The sequence below is a fragment of the Falco rusticolus genome, chromosome 14 (genome assembly GCF_015220075.1).
Source record: "Falco rusticolus isolate bFalRus1 chromosome 14, bFalRus1.pri, whole genome shotgun sequence".
NCBI classification, from domain to species: domain Eukaryota; kingdom Metazoa; phylum Chordata; class Aves; order Falconiformes; family Falconidae; genus Falco; species Falco rusticolus.
The window spans coordinates 12,707,483-12,729,534 of NC_051200.1; the positions used below are offsets into that span (position 1 = coordinate 12,707,483).

Consider the following 22,052-nt stretch of genomic DNA (forward strand, 5'->3'; position numbering starts at 1 on the left):
CCTGGCCCCGCCCCGGCGGCGCGGGGAGCACGCGCAGTGCGGCGGAAGGGGCGGGCCCGGCGCAGGCGCGGCGGCGGCGCGGCGCGGCACGTGAAGGTCGCGGCGCGGCGGTACCGGTAATACCGGTCGCGGGATGGACGCGCCGTCCGCCGCCGGGCTGGGCGGTGCCGACCCCCAGCTCCAGCGTTTCATCGAGGTGGAGACGCAGAAGCAGCGCTTCCAGCAGCTGGTGCACCAGATGACCGAGCTCTGCTGGGTACGGGCGAGCGGCGGGCTGGGCCGCCGGCTCCGATGACCGAGGGCGGGGGGGGAAGGCGGGGTGATGTGGGGCGGGTGGGCTGGGACGTCGCGCTGCCCCTTACGCCCGGGGGGAGGAGGGAGATGAGGACAAAACGGGGCCGCCGTGGGAGCCGTTCCCTGCCCCGGTGATCCCCGGGTAGGGCGGGTTCTCGGGGGAGGCCGGGAGGAGCCCCGGCTGGGGCTGGGGGCTAGGTGCGCCCGGGAGGGTGGGCTTCCCGAGGGAGGGTGGGCTTCCCGAGGGAGGGTGGGCTTCCCGAGGGAGGGTGGGCTTCCCGAGGGAGGGTGGGCTTCCCGAGGGAGGGTGATGCCGGTGTGCTGGAAAAGCCCGGGAGGCATGGCCCTGGGTGTGGGGGGTGTGTGCCGCCTGCCCCGGGACCGACGGCCCCCCCCCGCTGTGTGCAGGAGAAGTGCATGGACAAGCCGGGTCCAAAGCTGGACAGCCGGGCCGAGACCTGCTTCGTCAACTGCGTGGAGCGCTTCATCGACACCAGCCAGTTCATCCTGAACCGGCTGGAGCAGACGCAGAAGTCCAAGTCGGCCTTCTCGGAGAGCTTGTCCGACTGAGCAGGACCCGCGCCCCGGGGGACACCAGCCAGCCCCCTGCGAGGCCAGGCCCTCCGCCGCGCCGGCTCCTGGCCGCTCTGCAGCCTCAGTGAGCCAGGATCAGTTCTGGGGTTTAGGATTTAATTCAATGCCAGTCTCGGGGAAGTTGCAGCCAGATGAGAGCCCACGACAGAGGCACGGCCACTCCGCTGCGGGGTGACGTGCTGCTCGCAGCCGTCTTTGTGCTAGGACTCTGGGGCTACCAGTGCTATGCAGGGAGAGTTTGGAACGCACCCACTCAGCTGAACGGAGGAGCGGCGACACTTGCATCGCGGGATGCTCCTAGCGCTGATGTGAATCTCGGCTCTGGGCGAGGCTAGCCTGCAACCGCTGCCTTAAACTGTGCTGTACAAAACGAACCCTCCTGGGCAGATGCTAGCAAGCCCTGCAGGTGCCATTGCTGCACAAGTCCGGTACAGGTACCCTTAGAAAGAAGTGCTTGTTGGGCACAGTGATCATCCCAGGCAGTGTCACCACTGCAAAATACTTTCAGGCTTCCATAGGTAAATCATTCATGTGGCCAAAATTTTCAAATTGCATCACTACTCTGTCAGTACTGACTTGCTCCCTTAACTGCTTTCCCCTGGTCAATGTAATAAATATTAACTGGGTCATTTTTTAACACGAGATTCTGCTTTATTCAGGTAGATGACCACTGAGAACTGAAAGTCTGGCATTCTTGTCACTCCCCTTCCTTCCCAGTGATCCTGTTTATTGCAAAATTAGTAGGGAATGGGCATAATTGTCTTCTGGCTAGAAGGTCTGCTGGGAATTCTGATTTGTTGCTCAATTAATTTGGTCCCATAAACTTATTTCTGAGAGAGGCTGTGGCCTTTCTTCCTCTTCCCCAAGGGTTAACAGGTCCTACTGTCCTGTAAAGGAGTAGTTTCTTTAGGGAGACTAAATGCAGGAAATAAGTAACCAGCTACTTGAAACCTAATGCATCTTTACCTGTGGAGATCACTGGAGGGAGGCCTACGGCTGTGTCTTCTGAACTCTGCCCCCAGGACACAGGGAGGAGCTTTTAACTGGAAACTACTGATCCACCCTCTGGAACAGCAGCATAGCTTTTCATTTCAGCCATGTTTACGTACAGGGTGGCTCTGGGAACCCTGGAGTGACCCATTGACAGTGGCTTAGAGCTCTACACAGGAACCTGGTAAAGCAGTTCTGCACATGTCCATTGGCCAAGGGTGACTGTACAGGGTGAGTTCCTAACATGAGTAGCATGTAGCCAGCAGCCTTCCCGGGAACAAATTCAGGATGTGTTAAACAGAGCTGTGCAGATACTAACCCACATAAGTGAGGACACAGCCGTCTAGTTATCTTTCAGAAACTTACCTCAATAGCTAAGGACTCTTAGGGCACTCCTGTTCCCAGAGTAAGCAATTCCCTCTCCTGTCCCTATCTTGAGTTTCTTTTGAGCATCCACATGGTTCTTCCTACCCCCCGTAATCCTTCGGCACTGGCCCAGCTCTCGGTACAAATGTATCACTAGCCACTTGCTAACCGAACAAACTGTTTTTTAATAGAATACAGTAAGCAGGTGCTTCATGAACCTGCACAGCAGATGTTGCATGAAGAGGTTGATCCCTCTGTAAGAGTCCCAGCAGCATGTGGCAGCACCATTGAAGTTTTCCAATTTTGGCTGTATTCTGTTCTTGGATGTGAATCTGTAAATAAATTCTAGCAGAGTGAGCAAAACAAATACTTGATAGAGGAGTTTTTGAATTAATATTCTGGCTATGTCATTTTTAAAGCCATACATCCATGTTCTCTCCGTAATCTTAGCACCATGTTAGATTATTTTGTAACTGTTAATCTTCTGAGTATATTTTTTAAAAATGCTGTGAGGCCTCCCCAAATGCATGGTCTTTCCGTTCAGTAAGGGTTAGCACTGTGTTAGTGCTGCAGGCCTCTGCGCAGCCAAAGCCAGTATCCTGATGAGGGCAGATCAATTCTTCATGTAAAAGAACAGTGAAGAGGCACCAGATCCTGGGAACTGGGTAGTTCCCAGGGCTCCTGTCTGTAAGTGCAGGAGGCTGCTGTCCCCGTCAGCCTCCTGGCAGTGGCAGGTCACCCATCTCACACCTACCTGGGGCAGGTAGATGGTAACTGCCAACTCCTGCTAGTGCAGCAGGAGCTAGCAGCAGCTGAGGCAGCATGTTCAACCTTTCAGCGAAGCTGCTCAGCAGTGGGAGCAGAAAGCCAGCAGTTCAGAGGCTTCCTCACATGCCTTCACCTTCCTCCTTCTCTTCCTCCTCCGCACTTTGACAGCCTTTGTCCTCAGAGGGCAGAAGAGGCTGGTGCTGGTATGACTGATGTCTGTCTGTGCTCCTCCACGAGGTGTGCAGGTCTGCCCTACCTTGCTGCAGGAAGAGGGGCAGGAGGTCAGGGGTGAAGGGCACGTCCCTGAAGGCGTGTAGGAGAAAGATGCCAGATACAATGGTGAGGAAGCCGCTGATGGTGCTGATGATGTTGTCTAGCACCATGTGTTGCCACTCCTTGAAGAGGATGGCAGAGCACATCATGACTGCTGTGGTGAACAGCACGTAGTAAATGGGTGTGACCACAGATGTGTTGAAGATGTCCAAGGCTTTGTTCAGGTAGTTGATCTGGACGCTGATGCAGATCACCAGGCACACCAGGAGCACCCAGCCTAGTGGTTCTTTCAGGACTGGCTTCCCGGAAAAGAGTTCTTTCAGGGCAATTCCCAAACCTTTGACGCAGGACACAGAAAGCGAGCCGATGGCGGAGCAGACCAAAACATAAACCAGAACGTTGCTCTGCCCGTAACGGGGTCCAGCCACAAAGATAAGCAGAAGGGAGCTCACCAGGACACACAGAGCAAATACAATGAATCCTTGGGGAAAGAAGAATTAAAGAGCTCTATCAGAGAACAGTAGCACCAGTGACAGATATAACTGAACAGCAAGTAGAGATGGAAGATGGTGGCTAACTGCCCCATCAGTCTTATCTTTTTAGGCTTCCCCTGTAGGGACTGGGGTTAGAAGCAGAGTTGGAAGCTCCAGCCTGAGCAAAGCTGCAGAGTCCACAGCAGCTCTTGACAGTGGTGATCACAGCACCACCCCACAAGTCAGCCTGTCGGGGGATACAGCCATCCATGCTAGGAGGGGTAGGGGCATAGCCAGGCTCTGCGGCACTAGCAGAGGTTGGGGGCTCGTTGATCAGGAAGATGAGGGCGCACAGCTCTGCAAGAGGCCCAGGAGGGTGGCAGAAGGCTTGGGAAGCCCTAGCTGAACTCTGCGAGCTGTGGTGGGATAAAGAGGAAAGTGCCACATCACAGGACTGTGAGGCCCTGCCAGACTGCTTCCTCTCATGAGCAGCAGCATCTGCCTGCTGCCTGCTGCCTGCTTTGGTCTTCTCCCCGTGCTTCATTCATCCATCCCCTTTGCTTATTCTGCCACTCATACCATTGCCCAGATCATATCCTTGCAACCTGATTCATCCTCTTAACATAAGTATCAGGACTACTTGATCTTGGGTGCAACTTCTTGAATTGCTCCTTCATCTTTGCTTGAGGTTCTTCTTCACTTTTCTCTGTCTTCCCTCAGCCACACCACTGGCCACCGTGGTGTACAGGAATTCCCTCTCCTATCCCAGCACTGCCACAGGCCAACCCCTTCTGCTGACAGCTGATTCCCATGCTTTTCACTTTTTGCATCTATACTTCATAGAACATACGAGGAAAGCACACTTGGTAACTGTTAATGACCCAAGTTCTCATCCTTGCTTCAGCGCAGACCCAGTGACTGGGGAGTGTCACCCAGACTCCCTCTCTGCAAAGTGGAGTTCTTTCATCTGCTTTTCATCTACATCTTTCATCTCCTTTTTTCATCTGGGGTCAAGAGCGTGTCCTAAAAAGCCATTCTGAGGCTGACGTGTCCCCCTATGTTTTGAGCTACTTAATAAGGTGTAAATCCTCTGAGCACATGTGTCAAATGCTGTTTTGACACCAGTCTTTCACATTTAGAGTGTGGAGACCCCAGCCTTTTCCCACCACAGGAGGCAACCCACAAGCTATCCTGGACACAAGGGAATGTTTCCTCCACTGCTAGGCAGAACAAGGAACAGTTCAAGTACTGTTTAGTTCAGTCCTTCCCAATATAGCCAAGTTGTATCCTACCTTCTACTGTCATTTCCAAGCCTGAAGTTGATGTGATAAAAAAGTAAAAAACCCTTTTATTTAAGTACCTGGATCTTTCAGCTTCTCTGCCATTGACTCCAGGCTGGAAACCTCTTCTTCCTGTGGAGCATGGATCACCATCACCGTGGAGCCCAGGATACTCAAGATGCAGCCAATCTTCCCATGAATATTCAGCTGCTCATTCAGGAAGGCAGAAGACAGAACTGCACTGAAAGAAGCAAAAAACCCCAAAACCAATTAGGCCAAGAGATGGAGTGCCTGAGGGAAGCGACAGAGGAAAACAGAGCAACTGCTTTCACTCCTGCGGGGTGGTAGGTGAGGTAAGAGTGTTTCTGAGGCTGCTTACCTAACAAGGACACTTAGAGCACCCAGTGGAGTTACCAGCGTTGCAGGGGCAAAGGCATAGGCAGCAAAATTTGCTGCTTCTCCAACTCCCACTGCAAGAGAAACCGTCAGGTGAGCATCAAAGCAGAAGGAGTTCAGCATAATACAATTTTGAGTGCAGTCAGAAGAGAAGCCTCAGTTTCCCCCAAGCATCCTGTGTTTCTCTAAGGTATGTTGTGCAACCAGGAAAGAACAGCACCAGCAAGAACAAGCAGAAGCCTGATACGAGTTCTCTTGGGAAGAGAAGACTTGTAGTTACGCATGGTGATCCTTAGCCACGTGTGACTGTGCAGCTGAGCAGCAACTACAGAAAAGTATTTCCATAATGTTCTCAAAGCTGAAAGGAGTTTTGACCAGTTTCGTATTTCTAAGCCATATTCTTCTCCTGGAACAGCTTTTACAGACTTCTAAAGGTTAATAACCAATTGTATTTGATTTAATGTTGAAAAGTGTAAAACAGAACTTCTAAAATTGCTGTAGCACTAGGCCCACGGTGCTGGATGTGCTGTTAAAATTCCATTATCTAGGCAGGCCATTTCAGAAGCACTTAATCCAACCCAGTCAGACAGCTCCTCAGCTCTTATTTAGCAGTGAAGGCTGGTAACGCATGAGACTTCAGAATATTTTAAGAGTTACAATTCAATCAACAACATCCTCAGACACAGATCAAAATCAAGCAATCAAACAACAATCGTAATAATAAAACAGGACTGAGACTGGAAACAAATGCACGTACAGTGTCAGAGCGGGTACTTACTGCACAGCAGCCCTGCCCACCAAAGCCATTCTTGCAGGTACGCGTGGCCTCCTTGCCCTAAGTAAGGAAGAAATAACAAGAAACCTCATATAAAGCCACGCAAAAGGCACCTTGCCCTGTCAGAACTGCCTCGGAAAAGCAAGTGGGAGCAGCCTGAGCGCTACGTGCGAGGCTGCCATGGGTCTGCCCGCCTCGTCAGCCGCTGGCCGGGCCCAGCCGTGGGCAAGCGCTGGTTCCCGTACCCCAAAAGCAAAGGTTTCAGCCCCGGTTCTCCTGCGTTCGGAAGGCGGCGCGGGCGGCTCTGCAGAGCTTTGCTGGCCACGGCCGGCAACCCCCGCGGGAAAGCCCCACAAGCGAGCGGGTGGGCGCCAAGGCCCGGCGTGCCCGGTGGGGGCTGCCGCGGCCTGCAGCGACAGTGACGGCGGCAGCGCGGGGCTGGCCGCCAGCGGCCCGGGCCGGGCTGACGGGCCGCCCCCGCCGCTCAGCCCAAGCCCCCCCGCCCCGCTCCGCCCCCCCGGCCCGGGGCCCGCGGTACCTGCCCTGGCGCGGCCGCGGCGGCACAAGCGGAGCAGTCCCTTCTTCTTGAGGATGAAGCTGCCGCCGATGAAGGCGCTGGAGGCCAGGGCCAGCCCCAGCCCCACGTAGAAGCCGGCCCGCCCTGCCGCGGCCGCCATGGCAGCGCCGCCGCTTCCGGTGCGCCGCCAACAGCCTTCCCCGGCGCCGGGCGGGCGGAGCGGGGCGGGCGCACCGGGCCTGGCTTCCGTGCGCGGCAGCGGCGGGGCCGGGGTGTCCGTGAGCGGCCGGGCGGGCCCTGCCCGGGCTGGAACCGCGGCGGCAGCGCGGCCCCGGGAGGCCCCAGCGGCCCCGGCCCTGTGGGGACGCCCGGCCCTGCGGCTGGGGTTACCTTGCAGGAGCCTCTCGGCAGCGAGGTGACCGCGTCGCGTTGTGCGAGCCGGAGAAGGCGGGATGAGTAAGAGCAAGGACGATGCTCCGCATGAGCTGGAGAGCCAGTTCGTGCTGCGGCTGCCGCCGGTAAGGGCCGGGGGCAGCGGGCCGTGTCACAGGCCGCGCCGGCGGGTACCGGGCTGAGGAGGGGCTGGCAGGGGGCCTGAGGCGAGGAGGGGGAGACATCTGCGGCCTGGGCAGCCTAGGGCCACCCGTTTGGGCAGATTTTCCATGGCCTCCGCTTGGGAGGAGCGGCTGCACACAGAGCAGGAAGCTTGGAAGACAACTGAGAGGGTTAGGGAGGAAAGTTGTGCAAGTCCAGAGCTTTGGCGGGTGCTGGGTCTTCAGGTGCCGTGGCCGTCAGCACAGGTGATGCTATGTGTTAGGTGCTTAAAGTGAGCCTGTCCTGCTGAGAGCCCGAGGGGAGCTGTGACAGCCCCTCGAGCTGTGGCCCGCTGGCAGGGTGCCTGTGGCAGCCCCTCACCCCACCGCACTGTCGCAGGGGGTGAAGGGCACTGGGAGCAGCGGAGCCACAGGGTTAACGCATGATGTTGGGAGAAGGGTACAATCTTCACTGACCCTTACATTGTTTTTCTGCATCGGGATGGCAGGGGGTTTAAAGCTGGGTAGGTTGAACAGAAGCCTTAAGTGGTTTTCAGGGAAAGCGCACGCTGTCCTGATGTAAGTCTGTCCAACCTTCCCAGGAATATGCCTCCACTGTGCGGCGGGCAGTACAGTCCGGGAATGTCAACTTGAAGGACAGGCTTACCATTGAGCTACACGGTGAGTGAGCGGCATTGGGGCATCTTAAAACTCCTCTTGACTGTCCACAAGTGAAACTGTGCAATTTGCATGCATTTTCCTGTGAAATTCCCTCTGCCCAGGAATGTATTGCTCAGTTTAATTGTTGAGTAACCGCAGTAACCTGTCCCGTGGCTTTCCGCAGCGGATGGGCGCCATGGGATTGTCCGTGTAGACCGGGTGCCGCTGGCAGCCAAGCTGGTGGATCTGCCCTGCATCATTGAGAGCTTAAAAACCATTGACAAGAAAACCTTCTATAAAACAGCGGATATTTGCCAGGTATGGGCTCTCCTTGCCTGCCCCAACAGCTTGATTCCTTGCTCCCCTCTCCAGGAAAACCCTTCTACACTTTGGCAGCTAGACACTCTGTGTAATGGGGCAAATTTCTGTATTCTCACAGTATTAGCAGTTTAAAATTCCCCACTCAGCTTGGTGTTCAGAAATCCTGTTTCTGAAGCATGAAATGTGATGGTCCTTGTAACAGCTTAACTGCTGCTGTTAGATATAAACTGAGCTGAGCATGAAACGTTGTGGTTTTCATATCCCATGCCCATCAATCCCTTTGGCTCACAACATGCAGTGGGCATCACTATTCATTTTCCAGAAAAGCTTTCACATCCTTTTGTTCTTATGAAAAGCACCCTTTGTGTTTTTGTGGGGATTCCAGATGCTTGTTTGCACTGTGGATGGTGATCTCTATCCGCCTTTGGAAGAGCAAACTGTGAGCACTGACCCCAAGGCAAACAAGAAGAAGGACAAGGACAGGGAGAAGAAGTTCATCTGGAACCATGGCAGTGAGTATAGAAGCTGTGCCAGAGCCCTCCATCCCATCATCCCAGTGTCCTCACAGCTGTGCAGGGGGGGCATTCACCACTGCCGTATTCCAGCTGTGCTGCTGCTCTGTTTTCAGTGCGCTCTCTGTTCCTGAAGGGAGCATCTCCCTTTTGGCACGCAGCTCTCCTATTAGACCGTCTGTCTGACATGTGCAATCTGTTTCCTCTGTCACAGTCACTCTTCCCCTGAAAAACGTACGGAAGAGACGGTTCCGGAAGACAGCTAAGAAAAAGGTGAGTTGCTTCTCGCACAGGTGCAGGTGCAATAACTAAGGGATAGGAAGGCAGAGACATTAGAGCTGTAACTGTCTATTAGTCCAGAAAACATGGAACTTCTTGACATTGCTTCACATATTTCTGTGCCTGAGATGAGGATGAAGGGAGGGTAATGGATTTAAATGCTTCTTTGGGTGCTTCCTCCATGTTTTCCAAGATGCTTCTGAAGGGAGTATCCTCTGTGCAGAGAACTGCTGGACTCCATTCCTGCTGCTGCCTTGCCATAGCATATCTCATCCTGCTCATAGAGAAGAAAGGAAAACTTGCATGGAAATGAGGCATCACTCATTCTTGTTTTCCCAGCTGAAATCTTCTCTCTATGCAGGGCCTGTTCTCTTCCCCAACAAGCAACACTACAAATAGAATAACTGTCATTTCAGCTGAGGGAGTGACAACAGATGGAGCTCAGATACTGTCTCTGTGCATATGCACAAGCCAGGCAAAGCGTTGGGGAGACGCAGCACCATGAGGCTTGGAAGACTTGTTCTTCTCTGCTTTGCAGTTTCTGAGAACAGGATGAAGTGCTATTTTGCATGACATTTGAGAAACAGATTACTTGAGACATTCTTACAGACTGTAGGAGAAGTTTGATGTCACTGCATTAAGATTTCTGGCCAATTTAAAAGTGAAAAATGAAACCTTCTTTTGAGTGGGATGGGAAGGAGTTGAGTTGACCATCCATCAGGAAACAGCACCTCAAGGACTTTCTGCATACACATGGAAAGTCTTATTTCATAAGTAGTGTAAGTAGAAAAGTGAGAGAATACAACCCACCAAGCAGCTCTGTACAAAAAAGATAGATTGCTTTCTGGAGGTGCATAAATCACTTTCAGAGTAAGCATGAGCAAAGGCTGAGCAGAAAGCATAAGAGAAGAGAGGCTTGAAGTAGGGCTGTGGAGGGTTGGAGTTGACCAGCAGCACGCACAAGGCATTTAACAATGTCTCTGTTCTCTTTCCCCTCTCTGGCCCAGTATATTGAGTCTCCTGATGTGGAAAAAGAGGTGAAGCGTCTCCTGAGTACAGATGCTGAAGCTGTCAGTGTTCGTATCCTTTTAGGAGAAAAAGCGTTCCAGCTGGGGACAAGAGACAAGGAGATAAGCACACAAGAGGAACTGAAGTTTTGGAGCTTCATCTTTGCCTTGTTCAAAGCTCATTGTTTCTTCATAGTGACTTACCTTGCAGACTATACTGAGCAGGAACTTCAGTAACAGCAGGGGGTTATGTTACTGAACCACAAAAGGGGGCTGGGGTGTTCATCCTGAGTATTCCTAGCTGCAGGGCCAGGCTTGTTGGAGGGGCAGTGATCTCCTGGAGTTTTTAGCATTCTTTTGTTGTACTGCATCTTTCATGTTCTTCTTTTTCCCTTAACTTGTCTGTTCCTGCTCTCAGGCTGGGAAGTCATTGCTGAAGATGAAACAAAAGAAGTAGACAACCATGGTTCTCTCACCAGCCTGGACATTTCCTCCCCAGGGATGGCGGGACATAAGCAAGGCCATGGCTCCTCAGGTGCAATGGGGAAGGCTGTTGTTTTCTTTCTAGCCACTAAGTAATCAGTTGGGTCCATTCTGTCTGGGGTAAGCCCTAACCAGAGTGAAGGAGAGAGGGTGTTGAGACAGGCACCCCGTACTGACATGGTCCCTGGCAGGCAAAGGGTGCTAGTAGGTCATCAGCTGTGTTTTTCCTCTTCCCTTTTGCACCCTCCTAGAACATGATGAACTGCGGGAGATATTTAATGACATCAGCAGCAGCAGCGAAGATGAAGATGAGAGGGATCATCATGATGACGAAGACCTGAACATCATGGACACTGAGGAGGACTTGGAGAGGCAGCTGCAGGACAAGTTGAATGAGTCTGATGGGCAGCAACAGGAGAATGAAGGGTCCAACCAGATAGGTGAGTGGGTGGCAGAGCACAGCAGAACCACTGGGGTGCTAAGCAGGCTGTGCTGCCCAGCTCTGCTGCCGCTCTGGGTCTGAGCTCACTCTCTCTTCCAGTCACGGGGATCCAGAAACAGATTGACAACCTGAAAAGTAAACTCCAGGAGACCCAGGACAGGAGGAAGCGTCAGGAAGATCTCATCATGAAAGTGGAGAACCTAGCCCTCAAGGTGAGAGCTCTCTAGGGGTCTTTTCAAGTCTTCTGCTTAGCACTGGTTTGCCATTAGATTCAGCAGACTGATTCAGCTGCTGCCCTGGAAAAAACAGAGGCATTTGCCTGCTAGGTTAAAAATAATTGTGGTGTGACCGTACACACTCAGTGTTTCCCCATGGAGGCAAAACAATCCATAAAACTGCAGGAGATAAGGGACTGGCAGTGCAACTTGGGGCTTGCTGCACCATTTAACATGTGCCAGCACCCATTCAGCTGAGAATACACTGGTAACTGTGGTCTGGCATATTTGTCTCTGCAGACCCGTCTCCAGGCTGTGCTGGATGAGTTCAAGCAGCAGGAAGAGCGAGAGAAGCAGCAGGTGAGGAAAATCCCACAGTGGAGTGAGAAGTACTGGGGCACAACACGGTTCTAGGCTTGGCCTCTGAGAAAGTTTCCTGAATCTTGTGCACCAGATTCCTTGAACCCCAGTATTACGGGTCACGTGTGGATGTATCTCGTCTGTAGTTGCATGGAGCTTCCTGAGGGATGAGGTGTAGGAACTGCGGTTGATTGCAGCTTTCCTTCTGGAGGAGCAGTAAGCCAAGACGTTTCTAGTCAGCAGTCCAAGGCTGCTAGGATTGCTGCCTGGGGTAAAACATGACACAGAAACCCACTAGCACCCATATACAAGGAAGGCAGTAGCTGTAGGATCTTGGCAGGTTCCCTGCCTAAGCGCTCTGCTGAGTTTCAACCAGGTACCAAGGCAGGAGGTTCCCACTCCCAGGTTCCTGTTGTGTGGCTTCACCTTGTGAAGCTGACTTCTGTCGCAGAGGTACCCAGGCACAGCTCCCCGCGATGTACAGGCAAAGCAACCACTAGTGCAGGTGGGAAGGTGTGCAGAAACACAGAAGTGCTTGGGTTGGAGCTGCCAGGAGCCCCAGCCGTGCCTTACTGTAATGCCTCGCTCCCTTTTCCAGATGATGTCCCTGCAGGAGCAGCTGGAGTCCCTCATGGAGAAGTGAAAAGTGAGCCTTTGTACCCGTGAGCAGAGCTGGAAGTGGTGTTCATCTGCCATGCTCAAATCTTTGCTCTAGTCACACACCTTTGCTGCCAGATGTGCTGCTGGGCAGTGCTAGAGGCTCTGTGTCCAGAGCTGCTCATGCTTATGTTGTCCTGGGCTTGGCTGGTGGAACTAAAGGATTGTAAAGGATCATCGTGCCTGTGAGAGTAGCCAAAATACTGGGTTTACAGTAAATATTCAGCACCATTCTCCCACGGGGGTTTGCTTTTCCCTGGGACAGTGCAGTGCAGCTTTCTGCATCTTACTGACTCTTGGATTTGGTAGCCTTGTAGGAACTTGTTCTTGTGTTTGAGGAATGCTTGTGTCTGCAAACGAGACTCAATAAAGTACCATTTCCAGCCCTGGTCTGTTCCTCCATGGTCTCTGGAGCACAGACTAGCGTTGCCTCCTGCCCGGTTATGCCTGACCGCATACGCAGCCCCTGGCTTGTTCTCACACCAGCATTGCGGGGCTCCTTTGCTGAAATGCTCCATGCATGGCTGGGTCAAAGGGAGACTGTGTGTGAAGGGGACCCCGTGACCTGTCATTCTGTAGAAGGAACAAGGCGCTCCTGATCAGGGGGTTTCTTTAATTCCTCACAGACTAGGCAGGCAAATCCCAGATTAACCTGGCAGGGTGGAAAGAGGATTAGAAAGGCAGTTCCAGAATGTGACAGAAGGTACCACGGGCTTCAGTGAGGGTGTGCCACGGCAGGACACCTCTCTTTGCAACCCGGAGGGCAGGAGAAGGGGAGAAGGCTTCCAAGCTCTGCCTCCAGCACGGAAGGCAAAAGGCCAGTGGCACCCCTGGGAGATGACATGTGTGTCCAGATAGTCAAGAAAGGGGGATACCCCGAGGAAGACGTGGAGCTCGGGAAGGGCCAGAGTGCACCTGTGTGCATGTGCCTGTGACCTGCTCCTGGGGGCCAGCAGGAGCAGCCATGGAGGAAACCTACCTGCTGAATGTGGAAGGGGTCAAGAAGAAGATTCTGCATGGAGGCCAGGGGGAACTGCCGAAGCTGCAGGATGGGAGCAAGGTAAGTCACCTTGGTTGTTAAACCAGAGCCCTAGAGAGGAGCGGGTCTGACACCGCCATCCCTGCCCATTAGAGTTAGTCCTTGATCAAAAGCCAAGCTCCAGGTCTGTGGTATGGGGAGGTGCCATCTCCAGGAGATCCCTCACAAGGAGGTTGCGGGACAGGCTGTTTTGGGCATAGGCAGCTACACTGTCCTCACAGTGACAGCTGGCGTTGCCCACTGCCTTCGCCTTGCATTGGTGCTGTTACCCGGCTCCTGCCTCTGTCCCGGTGCCATCAGAGCTCAGCAGCCACGATGGGGTGCTAGAAATCTGCCTTTCCTGACATGTCAAACAGGAGTGAGAGGTGCCAACGGGGAGCTCTTGAGGGTTTCTGAGATTCCCTAGCCTGTGGGTATGGGCAGATCAGCGTGGGTTCTGCCAGGTCCTGGTGCGTGCTGTGGGAGCTGTCTGTACTGGGTTATAAAGGGGGATCCAAAGAGAGCAGCAAGAGACAGCACTGATGGGCGTTAAGACGCTCCACCATCTGCTTGCTGTCTAAGGCAAGTGGGTAGGAGGCACAATCTCCTGCTGCAGATGGAGAGCTGCCAATCAAACCAGCCTGTCGCTGAGAGCAGGCTTGGCCCTGCATCCTGGCCTCGTGGCAGAGGGATTTGGGGATGGAGGGCTCTCACTGCGCTGCCTGCCCCAGCTCAACACTGAGCTTTCTCCGGGGCAGATCACCTTCCACTTCCAGACGCTGAAGGATGACTTTGAGCGAACAGTGATCGACGACAGCCGGGAAGCTGGCATCCCCATGGAGATCATCGTGGGCAAGATGTTCAAGCTGGAGATCTGGGAGACGCTGCTCAGCTCCATGAGAGCCGGGGAGGTGGCCGAGTTCTGGTGTGACACCATCGTGAGTGAGGGGCCCACGGGTGCCCACTCCCCTCCTTTCTGTAGAGCCAGGGCATAGTACCATGCACCCCAGAGATGCTCCAGCCTTGCCTAGTGCAAGCACAGGGGGAACAGGTGTCACTTAGTCATGGCACCAGAGGGGCTGCCCCAGAGGAGAGGGGTGCAGGCTGGCCTCATGCAGCTGAGTGGGGTGCTCCCCCTCCTTGCAGCACACAGGGATGTATGCCCTGGTGTCCAGGGGCATGCGGAGGATTGCGGAGGGCCGGGACCCCCTGGAAGGGCAGAAGCACCGCTGCGGCATGGGCAACATGTTTGACTACCACAGCACAGGCTATGATGACCTGGATGAGCTTCAGCGGACACCGCAGCCCCTCATCTTCATCATGGAGTTGTTCCGGGTAAGGAGGAGAGGCAGGGATGGCTGCCAGCGCAGGGGTGGCCAGGGCAGGCAGCTCAGCTCCTGCTGCCCATGCAGGTGGAGGAGCCCTCAGCATACAAGCGTGACACTTGGGCCATGAGCAAGGAGGAAAAGCTGATGGCAGTGCCTGTGCTGCACAAAGAGGGCAACCGCCTTGTCCTCCTCAAGGAGTTTGGGCAGGCAGCAGCAAAGTACCAGGAGGCTGTCATCTGCCTGAGGAACCTCCAGGCCAAGGTGAGCAGGACCTGGCCACCTCCTGTCAACCCAGCCTGATGTTTTGCAGCAAAGCACTCCCCTGTGGGCCCTGGGTGTGCAGGAGGGGATGGCCACAGCTGTGAACTACTCTCTGTGGCTTCCTGGGGCAGGAGAAGCCTTGGGAGGATGGATGGCTGAAGCTGGAGAACCTAGTCACGCCACTGGTGCTCAACTACTGCCAGTGCCAGCTAGAGCTGGGCGAGTACTACGAGGTGCTGGAACACACGACAGAGCTTCTCCAGAAACACAATGGTACCTGTGCCCTGCATCCCATGCTCCCCTGGGGCCTCTGTCTTCTAGGTCCCCCATCCCTGACAATGCTCATCCCACATCCCTCTGCCTGTGATGGTACCTATGTCACCTGGATCCCCATGTCCACTGCAGCACCTGTGTCCCAGGTCCCCCTGCCCATATCCCTGGGTCCCCCAACCCATGATGGTACCTGCACCCTGTGTCCTCTAGGTCCCCCTGCCCATGATGTTGTCCCATATCATTTAGATCCACCTTGCCCATGATGATCCCTGCACCTCATGTCACCTGGTGCCCCACAGGGGTACGTGCACGGCCCAGGTCCCCCTGCCCCTGATGGTACTCCCACCTACAACCAAGTCCACCCCATGTTCCCCTGCCTCTGATGGTACCTGTGCTCCAGGGCCCCTGGGTTCCCAGGGTCCCCAGCTCCTGTGGCTGGTCGCCCTGAGCTGCAGGACCCCTACTGGGGGCTCTCCTCTCCCGGCAGACAATGCCAAGGCCTATTTCAAGCGGGCGAAGGCCCACGCTGCTGTCTGGAATGAGCGGGAGGCACGGGAGGACTTCCTGCGGGTGGCTCACCTTGACCCTTCCATGGCAGCCGCCGTGAAGAAGGAGCTGAAGCAGCTCGGGGAGAGGATGAGGAAGAAGCATGTGGAGGATCGGAAGCGCTACCAGGGGCTTTTCCAGGGGCCACAGGCCAGCAAAGGGCAGGAGAGCGGGAAGGTGGGTGGTGAGGTGATGCTGCAGGAAGAAGCACCCCAGGGTGAGGTTGGGGTCCTGGAGACCCCTGGGCAGGGGGAGCAGGGTGCTGAGACCAAAGAAGCAAAACAGCCATGGGCAAACCAAGGAACCCCTAGGGCTGGGAGTGAAGGTGCAGTGCCAGGAGGAGAAGCAGCCCAGGGACAACCTGCGGGGATGGAGTTGGGAGCAAGGGATGGGCTAGGGGAAGAAGCAAACCTGGGCACCTGTGGGACAAAGCCAGAGAGCTGGGAAGCAGAGGAGGAAGATGAGAAAAAGAAAGAGGGGGAAGAGAGGCAGAAGGTGGAGGATGAAGAAAAAGAGGAGAGGCAGGACAAAGAAAAGTTAGAGGCGGTGGAAGAGGAAGAAGAGGAGAAGGTGGAGGATGAAGAAAAAGAGGAGAGGGAGGATGAGGAGATGGTAGAAGAGGTGGAGAAGGAGGAAAAAGAGGAGACGGTAGAAGAGGTGGAGAAGGAGGAAAAAGAGGAGACGGTAGAGGATGAAGAAAAAGAGGCGAGGAAGGATGAAAGCATAGAGGAGAAAGTGGAGGAGGACAAAGAGGAAAAGAGCCCAGCAGCAGAGGTGCAGAAGGAGGAAGAAGAGGAGGTGGAGGATGAAGAAGAAGAGGAGAGGGAGGATGAGAATGCAGAGGAGGAGAAAGTGGAGGAAGATGAAGTGGAAAAGAGCCCAGCCACAGAGGGGGAGAGGCTGGCTGTAGGGCAGTGTGGGGCAGCAGCGGGGACAGGGGCAGCAGGACTTGGGTGGGGGCTGGAGTGGGGAGCCAGTGGGGCAGAGGGAGCTGTCACAGGGAGCACGGCTGGGGCAGAGGGACAGGAGCACCCCCCTGCCCCATTGCAGCCAGGGAAAGCGGTGATGCACCCCCGGGGCAATGCGGCGAGAGCAGAGCTTGAGGCCACGACCCTGGGGCACAGCCAGCCCTGAGCAGGGCTGGTTACCGCAGCATGGGGGAAAGGCTGCCGGGCTGCTAGCAAGCAGGCACAGCACAGGCAAGAGGGCTGCTGTACCCTGAGAGGGAGCGCCAGGGCTGGGGACTGTCCCCGCAGTGACACGGGAACAACGCTACCTTCACCCCACCGCCGGCACCCTGGCCCCACTGCGCAGCAGTGCCTGCTGCCTCCCTGCCCTGCCTCATCAGCTCCAGCGCCTTTCAGCTGGGTCCCGCTGAGCTTTGCTGGCTCAGAAATAAAAGCTCTTCCCTGGCAACATGTACTGGATTTGTTCCTGGACGTGACCGGCTTCCCTGATGACAGCCCATAGCTCCTGCCTTGCCCTGGAGCCCACAGTGCAGGGATGGGGATGGAGCATTTTGCTCTACCCATGAGAGGGGGATTTAAAGAGGCTGCATTTCACCCCCATTTGAGCTCCTGAACCTCTCCCACGTGAGACCTGTCCCTCTATGTCCCTGCAGTAGCACCGTGTCAGGCCTTTGCCCAGCACCGCCAGCCCTTCCAGACAGCGCTGAGAGCAAGTCCAGCCCTACAGGTCCCTGTCCTGGGCAGGCTTCTCCCCAGCAGAGGCTGGGCTGTACCCTGTGTGGTGGGGAGGGCCCGAGGCCCCCTGGCCTTGCCCCAGGGTAGTCCTCAGCTGAGTCCCTCATGTGCCACAGAGACACGCGGGCAGCGCTTGGAGCACGCGCCTCTGGGCGCTGGAGACCTGATGGGGCTCCAGGGAGAAAGCACGGAGGGAGAGGGCTGCCTGCCCAGCATCCCACTGCTGCCTACACCCTTCCTGGGGCTGAAGGATTTCCTACAGCAGAAGTTCCCAGGCAAGGAAGAGGGACTGTCCCCACACAGCTCCTTTCCCAGCCCCCAGGCTGCTGTGTGGCCCTGAGCAGACCTTACTGGAAGAAGATGAAGATGGTGCTCAGGAGACACACCTGTGTCTGGGGAGCCCAGAGCTTTGGTCACAGCTTCTGCTCTGCCTTGAATGGCGTGGACAGTCAGGGTGATACAAGGGACAGGGACATCCATGTCCCAGCAGCCCTGCAGGAGCGATGCCAAGATGGCACAGTGCTGGGAGCTGCCCTGACTCAGCCGAGGTGCATGGATAGAAGAGGCCAGAGCACCAATCCAGGTCTCAGTATCAATACAAATTTATTCTCTTTCCAGAGCAGAGATTGCATGAAGCAGCAAGGACAGCAGCACCACAGTACATGGTTACCAGAGCGTTAGCCAGCCTGCTCCCCTCCCTGCCACATCCTGGCTCCCAAACACAGCCTGAGCACCCAGCCTGGCCGCCGCTGCTCCCTGCCCTGGCACTGGGACCAGCAGCTCTGCCCTCATCCTGCCTTTTCCTTCCTCCAGCTCCCCCCAGGCTGGGTACTCCTGACCTCACGCTCAGGCCAAAACTCCGCTCCTCCCCACACTCCCCCCATCCTGCCACTGGGATTACAGGGGGTCCAGCCAGGTCTTGCAGGCTGGCACATGGTCCCTCACCATGGTCACACAAGCAGCCTGACACAGAACATGCTTACAGCCAGCCTAACGCCAATGCCACTGTTACTGCACTCCTGCTGCTCACCCTGGTGTGAGAGGGGGCGGCAAGGACAGCAGCCCGTGCCACTGTTAATGGACACTGCAGCACAAGACCCCAGACACCTGGCTGTAAGGCTCACACCATCTCATCCCCGGTGTGGGCACTGCTTTGCATCTCTGCCAGCACACTGACCGCACAGCCGTGTGCCCCCACACGCTGCCTTGGTTTGGATGTCCCCAAACAGCTCACCACCACATCCCGTCACAGCCAGCGACAACAGCCCCGTTCCTGTCCTCACAGCAAACCCTGTTTTGGGCAGGATGCTGCTTCTTCACACCTGCATGCAGCCCTGCCTGTGCCCTGCCCTGCCCTGCGAGCTCAGGAACCTCTTCCCTCCGCAGCCCTTGGCCCCAGAGCACCGGGGCAGTCTCAGCCTCTGCTCTGGGGCACCCCACGGCACATGACTCTACCTCCTTCTCGACATAACACAGCATGAGACAGACAGCCCGAGGGAGCCTTTGGGACCAGGAGCCACCACTGAGCTACCCTGCCACCTTTGAAGAACAGCCTCCCCCACTGCCCAGTGGGACTCACCTGCTTCCAACGAGTGGCTCCAGCCCCTCAACCCAGCTCAAATTGGGGGACAGCAGCAGGGAAGCTGATCCTTGAGGGTGGCAAGGAGGTGCCCTGTGTGTCCTGCTGCCTGCCCACACCACTATGCTCCTGCATCACAGCCCAACATCCTGGTGGCTCCAGGGCTGGAGAAACCCCTTCGTGCAGCACTGTGGGGATGGGCAGCTGCAGGAGCTGAGGCTTCCCAGGGATGGAGCCAGGCGCAGGCAAGACAGGCTCTCTGTGCCATGGCAAAGGCACAGCTCCCCAGGAGATCAGACAGGATGGTACCTGCTGCCAGCCCAGCCCTCCACTGAGCTCCCCTCACAGCAGCCCTGCTCCCAGGCAGCATCAGCAATGGGGAAGGTGCTGGTCCCCATGGGAGCAGATGCTGGGCTGGACTGAAAGTGAAGGGCAGCTACACTTACAGTATTAGAATTTAATGGAGTGAGTCCATGAGAGTATTTAAGTACAGAATATATATATAATATATATAGAAATATATGCAAATTAAATGATAAGGCTCTGTTATAAAGACCCTCTCAAGATAAGGCTACTAGCTGGGCTGAAGCTCTAACATGGACTCATCCCTACCCCATAACCTCGCAGCCTCTCCCCACCAGATGGTATGTGCCTGTCTGGCTGCAGAGCCCTGGGTGGCAGAGTTCAATCTGTAAGGCTGGCAGCTGGATGCTATTAGAAAGAGTTCTTTTAAAAACTGTGTGGCTCCAGGAGTGCTTGTGTGCTGATACAGGAGGCCCCTGGACACAACTGAGGAGGAGCAGGATGCTGAGCTCTGCATCCCCCGAGGGCTGCGGCAGCAGCCCATGGGTGCTGAGGAGACAGGCAGTTTTCACAGCTTCAGTTCTTCCTTCTGAACCTTTCCACCCAGGCTTGGATGCTGTGGCCGAGTGGCCGAGCCAGCCTCCTGAGGAGTCCACAGTCCTGCTCCTGCATGACCTATGATCCCCTGAGATCTTCTGGAGCTGGCAAGCATCCTGCGTGACCAGCTTGGAGGAAGTCTGTGCAAGGTCTGCTGCAGCACAGGGAGCATGGCAGGGAGAGGAGGGGGAGGAAAGTAGCTGGTTAGGAAAAGCCTCTGGCTCACAGGAGGTGTTAGATAAGGGAGGTCATACCTGAAAAAGAAATGGAGAGGTCAGAAAAATAGGACCTGGAGCCACCTGGTTAGCATGGACTTGCTGCAGAGCCAGAATACTGCTCAGGAATAGCAGAAAGTGGGTAAGGGTCTCCATGGGCAGAGAGGGAAGGTCTCCCCTGCCTTGTGTTAGTGCTGGCACCAAGCAATGTCTCCTCCCGGCACGCACACGGGCAGCCTGGGCGCGGGACTGAGTGCTGCTCGCAGGCTGGAGCACAGAGGGACAGCAGAAAGAGCAACACCAAAACCCACTGGGTGAGCGGAGTGCCGTTCACCGTGCATCCCCCAGTCCCCACCCCTGCGGGGAAGGGCTGTCCATGAGCAGGTAGGAGAGCTGGCACTATTGCTTCCATTTCAACAGGTAACTGGGGCCTCAGCCTCTCTTGGAGAGGGGTCTGGACAGGGACAAAGCAAGGAGGTGGCTCAAAGAGATCGCTGCAAACTCAGTGGTGGCAGGTCTGTCCATCTTCGCAGCGGGGAGCCCCGCAGGGTGCAGGATCCCAAGGAGGGGAAGAGGCTGCCTTGCAGCTCGTCTGGGGGAATCTAGTTGGTCCGTACTCTTGGCAGCTCTGATGGTCTCTCCTTGTAGGTGCAAACCCGCCTCCTCATTCTCTGTGCCCAGGGCACACACCAGTCCTAGCAGCGCCGCAGCATAGCTCTTGGCTGTAGGCACTACAGGCGATCAGTGGTCGCAGGGAAGCTGGGATCGGGGCAGGGCTCCGTGGGGCAAAACCTCATCAGAGGAAGCAGGAAGAGGCCAGAGAGGGGGATTTCACTCTAGTACCTCGAGAGTTGGGGAAGGCGCTGCGCAGCTTCTCCATGATGTCTTCCAGGCACACACTGACTTCCTGGGTTTTGGCTTCCACCTCATCTGTAGCGGGAAAGAGGAGAGGGGTTGGGGTGGTGATCAGGCTCTCTGGGCATCCAGCTCGAAGGCCACCATCTCTGCAGGGTGGGCACAGGCAGCTCCCTGCAGCATTGAACCAAGGGACTGGGGCGAGAGCTCAGCCCAACCCCAACCCTCACCTGCAGCTCTAGTGTCAGGGGTGCTGTGCTCTTTCTCCTTTGCCTGGCTGCCTTCAGACTGATGTGGAGATGAAGCCAAGGAAGAGGCTGCTGACCCGTTGGCATCGGTCTCTGCTGGAGGCTGGAGAGAGGAGGAGGATTGTCATGATCCTCTGTCCTCGTCCTCCCCTGCTTCTGACCATCCCTTTCTGCCACTGCCCCAGCTCTGTTACGGCAAAGCCCACCCCAAGGATCCTCGCTATGGGAAGAATACCTGCAACAGCAGCTCCCTCAGTCGGTGCAGCTGGGACTCCAGCTGCTTGTTGTGGTCCTCCAGGATCTGCATGCGGGTCTCCAGGCGGCTCTTGTGCTGCCGAAGGATTCGTGCCTCTGCCAGGAGCTCATCATTACGTGGGTCTTGCACTGATTCAGGAGAGCCTGTAGCCAAGGTTGGAGACTCTACCGCCTCATCATGCTGCCATTTCAAACGCCTCAGCTCTCCCTGGAGGATCCTGCAAGATAGCCTAGGTCAGCATCACCACTCTCCTTTCTAGAGACTGCTGGAAACACCCGACAGCTGCATACTGGGGATGGCCCATGACTCAGAGACAAAACACCCCTGGAGGCTTTGCCACGTGTGAAGCTTGAGGACCAGCACACTCCTGGACTTTGTCCCTGCACGGCAGGGTGGCCTGCCTGCAGCCCTAGGTGACTACAGAGACATGCAACTGCTCCCTAAGAGGCTGAGAACCTAAGGGCAGGGAAAGCATGTCCTCCTGAGCTGATCTGCCTTGCCTAGAGCCTCACCTCACGTGGTCCAGGGCAGCACCACCACTGTTTGCAGGGGCTCAGCGACAAGGGAGACAGTAGTGCCCTGGGGTCACTTCAGCCAGTTTGGGGTTCAGGAGGGGAACAGGTTCTGGTGACAGGGGCAGAAACATTTAGGGAACAGAGTCTTCTCCCTTCCTCA

The 22,052-nt window shown here is 55.7% G+C and overlaps 5 protein-coding genes across 9 annotated transcripts in view; 3 read left to right on the top strand and 2 right to left on the bottom strand.

The window, feature by feature from the left end:
• The first annotated feature begins 48 nt into the window (after positions 1-48).
• TIMM8A (translocase of inner mitochondrial membrane 8A) lies at positions 49-1,525 on the top strand. Its single transcript, XM_037408050.1, has 2 exons — positions 49-256; positions 703-1,525. Exons 1-2 carry the CDS (start codon positions 134-136, stop codon positions 862-864), a joined length of 285 nt encoding a protein of 94 aa, XP_037263947.1. The 5' UTR covers positions 49-133; the 3' UTR covers positions 865-1,525.
• Positions 1,526-2,409: 884 nt separating this feature from the next.
• On the bottom strand, positions 2,410-6,924 carry LOC119157286 (magnesium transporter NIPA2-like). 2 transcript variants are annotated; one of them, XM_037408046.1, is made up of 5 exons: positions 6,748-6,924; positions 6,213-6,269; positions 5,418-5,508; positions 5,119-5,279; positions 2,410-3,766 (listed from the first exon to the last, which is right to left on the bottom strand). In XM_037408046.1, exons 1-5 carry the CDS (start codon positions 6,884-6,886, stop codon positions 3,132-3,134), a joined length of 1,083 nt encoding a protein of 360 aa, XP_037263943.1. In that variant the 5' UTR covers positions 6,887-6,924; the 3' UTR covers positions 2,410-3,131. The 2 variants fall into 2 exon arrangements, with proteins under 2 accessions (XP_037263943.1, XP_037263944.1); XM_037408047.1 differs by lacking the exon at positions 6,748-6,924 and adding an exon at positions 6,455-6,713.
• Positions 6,925-6,990: 66 nt separating this feature from the next.
• Positions 6,991-12,584, top strand: TAF7L (TATA-box binding protein associated factor 7 like). The gene is made up of 11 exons (XM_037408048.1): positions 6,991-7,244; positions 7,862-7,940; positions 8,104-8,237; positions 8,626-8,752; positions 8,967-9,025; positions 10,039-10,111; positions 10,457-10,573; positions 10,773-10,961; positions 11,063-11,175; positions 11,479-11,538; positions 12,137-12,584. Exons 1-11 carry the CDS (start codon positions 7,179-7,181, stop codon positions 12,179-12,181), a joined length of 1,062 nt encoding a protein of 353 aa, XP_037263945.1. The 5' UTR covers positions 6,991-7,178; the 3' UTR covers positions 12,182-12,584.
• A 267-nt stretch (positions 12,585-12,851) lies between these two features.
• Positions 12,852-15,556, top strand: LOC119157288 (aryl-hydrocarbon-interacting protein-like 1). The gene is made up of 5 exons (XM_037408049.1): positions 12,852-13,255; positions 13,972-14,151; positions 14,360-14,548; positions 14,626-14,802; positions 14,934-15,556. The coding sequence occupies exons 1-5, from the start codon at positions 13,160-13,162 to the stop codon at positions 15,336-15,338; spliced, it is 1,047 nt and encodes a 348-aa protein (XP_037263946.1). The 5' UTR covers positions 12,852-13,159; the 3' UTR covers positions 15,339-15,556.
• A 2,352-nt stretch (positions 15,557-17,908) lies between these two features.
• The window catches only part of DRP2 (dystrophin related protein 2), a 33,676-nt gene continuing 29,532 nt past the window's right edge, over positions 17,909-22,052 (bottom strand). For 3 of the 4 annotated variants that reach the window (XM_037408465.1, XM_037408468.1, XM_037408467.1), the window contains 3 exons: positions 21,357-21,594; positions 21,104-21,224; positions 17,909-20,948 (listed from right to left, as the gene is read on the bottom strand). In XM_037408465.1, the coding sequence (XP_037264362.1) occupies positions 20,815-20,948; positions 21,104-21,224; positions 21,357-21,594 (493 nt within the window). In that variant the 3' untranslated portion in view covers positions 17,909-20,814. The remainder of the gene's footprint in view (positions 20,949-21,103; positions 21,225-21,356; positions 21,595-22,052) is intronic. The other variant, XM_037408466.1, reaches the window with a different exon arrangement.